General features: G+C 45.7%; 1 protein-coding gene across 1 annotated transcript in view; it reads right to left on the reverse strand.

Moving 5' to 3' along the window:
• P4HA3 (prolyl 4-hydroxylase subunit alpha 3) overlaps window positions 1-3,052 on the reverse strand; it is a 41,620-nt gene extending 38,568 nt beyond the window's left edge. The window contains exon 1 of the mRNA XM_044919774.1: window positions 2,928-3,052. Coding sequence (XP_044775709.1) covers window positions 2,928-3,052 — 125 coding nt within the window. The remainder of the gene's footprint in view (window positions 1-2,927) is intronic.
• Between the last annotated feature and the right edge of the window lie 1,107 nt (window positions 3,053-4,159).

Raw genomic sequence — 4,159 nt, forward strand, 5'->3', positions numbered from 1 at the left:
CTCCGCTCCGCCCCGCCCCGCCCGGCCGCTGGCCTGCCCGGCCGCCCCGCCTCCGCCCTCCCTCCCTCTTTGCTCTGAAGCCTCGGGGCGCTCTCCCTCTCCCCCTCGCCTGCCCCCTAGCTCCTCCACCGGCGTGGGGGCTGCGTGCGCCCTCAGGGTCCGCCCGCCCTCCACCAAAGTGCAGCCCTGGTAAGGTGTTTCCGCGGTGCCCGGTTCACGCTCGGGGAAGCAGAGGCGCGGGGGTGGGAGGACGAATTCACTGGTCTACGGCTGAACAACGCCATCCCCCGAACACTCACCCCTCTGGATCGGGGGTGGAAATACAGAAACACTACTGGATTCTGATGGGGAAGTCCAGGAGAGTAAATGATGTGGTTGCTAATGACGATGAGCGTGGAGAGCTGGGGAGGAGCAGAGGGAAGGAAACACTTCATAGAAGACTTGACATCTGAGCCATCATGAAAGGCAGAATTCTGACGGAAGGTAAAGAGGTTGAAGGTGATTAGGGTCGCTGCATGACAAATCTAGGACCTATCAAACCTAAAACTGGGGTCCTAGGTCATTGCTCTATACCACATACCTATGGCCACTTAAGCAAAAACATTATTATTATTATCCTACTAGGCTATTTATCCTTTTCCCCACCTTCCCAGGCAATGTTCATTCATTCATTCAACAAATATTTAGCACCTCTATCACTGTGCTGAGGACACGGAGAAATAGCACATCCAACCCCGGGCTCACAAGGAAAAACAGATGTAAACAGGTTACCACAGTAAAGTGCTATCAGGAAAAGGGAGGGTTGTGCATTGAGCAATGGCAACACTGAGGAGGGAGTCCATGCCCGGCAGAGGTGGTGGGGAGGGCTTCCCAGGGGAGGCAATGTGTGCAGGTCCAAAAGGATGAAAAGAAATGGTCTGGAAGATGATAGGCAGGGAAGGGATGGGCTTACCTGGCAGAAGTTACCTACGTATACCAAGGTTTGGAGATGGAAAAATAGTTTGAGTTCCAGAAATAATGGAACTGTGGTTGGAACTGTCAGATGATATTATCATTGAATGACATACTAAAAAATCTAGCCTATCTTCTATGAAAATCCAATGAAAGTTTAAGGTGGCAATAACAGTAATAACAACAGCAACAGTAAAAATAATAGTTAATACTTACTGAGTGCTTCCTGTGGCTAGGCGCTGTCCAAGCATTTTATATGTATTAGCTCATTTAATTCTCATATTGACTCTATGGCATACATAGTATTATTAGTCACATTTTACAAATAAGAAGATTGAGGCACAGAGAGGCTAAATAATGCACTCAACGTTATTTATGCATAGACTACATTCAGAGGTATGCTGGTAAATTTGCTCTCCAGGAAAAGAAAAGTCCTGATTTGTGACATTTGCTGATTTCTATGGTGTAAATTCTCCCACAATGGCAATGTCAAGGTGCTTAGATATCACTGAACACAGTAAAGAGCTAACAATTAGCTCTAATGAGCTGATCAGAGCCAGCTCCAGCATAGTACTGCTCCTGGAAGACACAGAGATGCACCACCCGGAGCCCCCTTGGTGGAAGGACTTGCTACGTGGCTCCAGGGGCGGGAAGGGGGTGCAGTCAGAAGAGTCTCCAGCAGTCAGCTCCTTAGGATCTGTCCTGCAGCAGAGAGCCACCTTACCTGAGGCCATTTCAAAACGTCCTTGGGCAGCCTGCATGCAGTCACTGAGTGAGGTGAGGGAATAAAGACGGAGCTTAACTTAAACCATGTGTTATTGGCTTTGGCAAAGTCTTGAAGGCCCTCACAAAGATTGTTAAGCAAATCTGGAAGGGCCGCCAGGAGACTGTTGATGAGGGCTTGAAGGACAGGAGGGAAAACATTGTTGTAGGCTGAAGAAAAGGGCACCTGAATGCCGTTCCAAGCTGGAAGAACAGTTAATGAACCTTGTCCTGCAGGGAATGTGAAAATAGAAGACATTCTAATAATTACGTTGTGAATCTGACTAAAGAAGTCTCCAGGCAGAATTATGAAGCTTCAAAGAATCTTAAGGGCATTTCTTTTAGAGTCTCTCTGGTAAACAAGAGAGCCTCAAAGAGTCTTAAGACACCATAAAGTAAACTATTTCAACTAGGCAAAAATGCTTCTAAGAATCTTTTTTTTTTTAAAGATTTTATTTATTTATTTGAGAGAGAGAGAATGAGAGAGAGCAAGCACATGAGAGGGGGGAGGGTCAGAGGGAGAAGCAGACTCCCCACCGAGCAGGGAGCCTGATGCGGGACTCGATCCAGGGACTCCAGGATCATGACCTGAGCCGAAGGCAGTCGCTTAACCAACTGAGCCACCCAGGCGCCCTGCTTCTAAGAATCTTAACACTGTTGTACCACAGCATCCTGACTCTCAACCCAGATTAGAGAAGGGCCCAGGAAGAAATAATAGATGTGGCTTTTGTCTAAAGGAGTGAATTCCACTAAGATTTATAGGAAATCAACAAAAGTTTTAAGATGAGGGGCACTTGGCTGGTTCCATCAGTGGAGCATGTGACTCCTGATCTCAGGGTTGTGAGTTCGAGCTCCATGTTGGATATAGAGATTACATACATACATACACTTTAAAAAAAAATTGTAAGATAATTTTATCAGAAGAAGCCCTGCCAGTTTGGGTTAAAGACAAAGAGAATACAAAAAAAAAAAGAAGGAGGGAAGGAGGAAAGGAAGGAAGGAAGGAAGGAAGGAGAGAGGGAGGGATGGAGGGAGGGAAAGAAGGAGGGAGGGAGGGAAGGAAGGAAAGAAGGAAAGAAAGAAAAAAGTTGCCTTCAGACCCCTGTATCAGTTTCCTATTACTGCTGTCACAAATAACCACAAACTTAGTGACTTGGAACAACTAATTTATTATCTTACATTTCTGGAGTTCAGAAGTCTGACATGGGTTTCACTGGGCTGAAATCAAGGGCGTCAGCAGGACTGTTTCTTCTGGAGGCTCTGGAGGAGAATCTATTCCTTGCTTTTTCCGGTTTCTATGAGCTGCCTGCATTTCTTGATTTGTAGCCCCTTCCTTCATCCTCAAAACCAGCAACGTAACATGTTTAAATTTCTATTTGACTTTGCTTCTACTGTCACATCTCCTTCTCTGACTCTTTTTAAGGACCTTTGTGATTACACCAGTCTCACCAAGATTAGTCCAGGATAATCTCCCCATGTCAAGATCCTTAACTTAATCACACCCCCAAAGTCTCAGGTTTGGGGAACTAGGGCATGGGCATCTTTAGGGGGACTTTATTCTGCCTACTATAACCCCCAAACTTCTGTGGGCAGAAAGCAGGCTGAGATGACTACTCAGTTGCAAACAAGGGTCCACAGCCATTTCTACATTCTATCCATCAGGAGATGTGTTAGGAGGGAAAGTGTAGCTGAGAGGAAGAGTGGAAAGAGATAACATAACCAACTGTGGTTAAAACAGCTTTTGGGGGCAAATTTTGCAAATTCATATAGCAACATTGCTAGGCTCACTCATCTTCCCAATCCTGAGGGCCTCAGAAAGGGTTTACACAAATTAGGGGCATTGAAGCTTAAGCTTCATGGCAAATCTGCCTCTGGTTGCCACTGAGGACAGGGACTCTGGATCTACACTATCTGGGTTCAGGTCTCTGCTCTATACTTCTGTTGTCTGCTTTGATGTTACAGATTGGGTATTCCAGAAGCAGACACTGAGATAGAGTTTGGGGTGCAGGAGATTTATTACAGATCAAATCTGTGAAGGGGACAGGAAGGAGGGAAGGGCAGAGGAAGAAGTCAAAGAGGCCTGACCAAGCTTTGATCAAAGTGGCAGGAGGGCTGCAGCTGGTTTCTCATGTCAGAGCTGTCTCACGTCAGAGCTGTCTCGCGTCAGGCCTGAATGGCTGGGCCTTTATTCCCTCACCTCACTCGGTCATTGTTTAGGGTTCATTGAACTTTTTGGATCTGTAGGCTTATGTCTTTTGTCAAATTTGGGAAATGTTCATATATTATTTCTTCAAATACTTCTTTTACAAACTCTTCTGGAATTTTGATGACATGAATTACATACTACCTCATAAGTCCTCAGGCTCTGTTCATTTTTTTAAACATTTTTTCTCTGTTGTTCAGATTAGATAATTACTATGGATCTGTCTTCAAGTTCACTGATTCT

Source organism: Neomonachus schauinslandi, chromosome 11, assembly GCF_002201575.2.
Source record: "Neomonachus schauinslandi chromosome 11, ASM220157v2, whole genome shotgun sequence".
Classification (NCBI taxonomy): domain Eukaryota; kingdom Metazoa; phylum Chordata; class Mammalia; order Carnivora; family Phocidae; genus Neomonachus; species Neomonachus schauinslandi.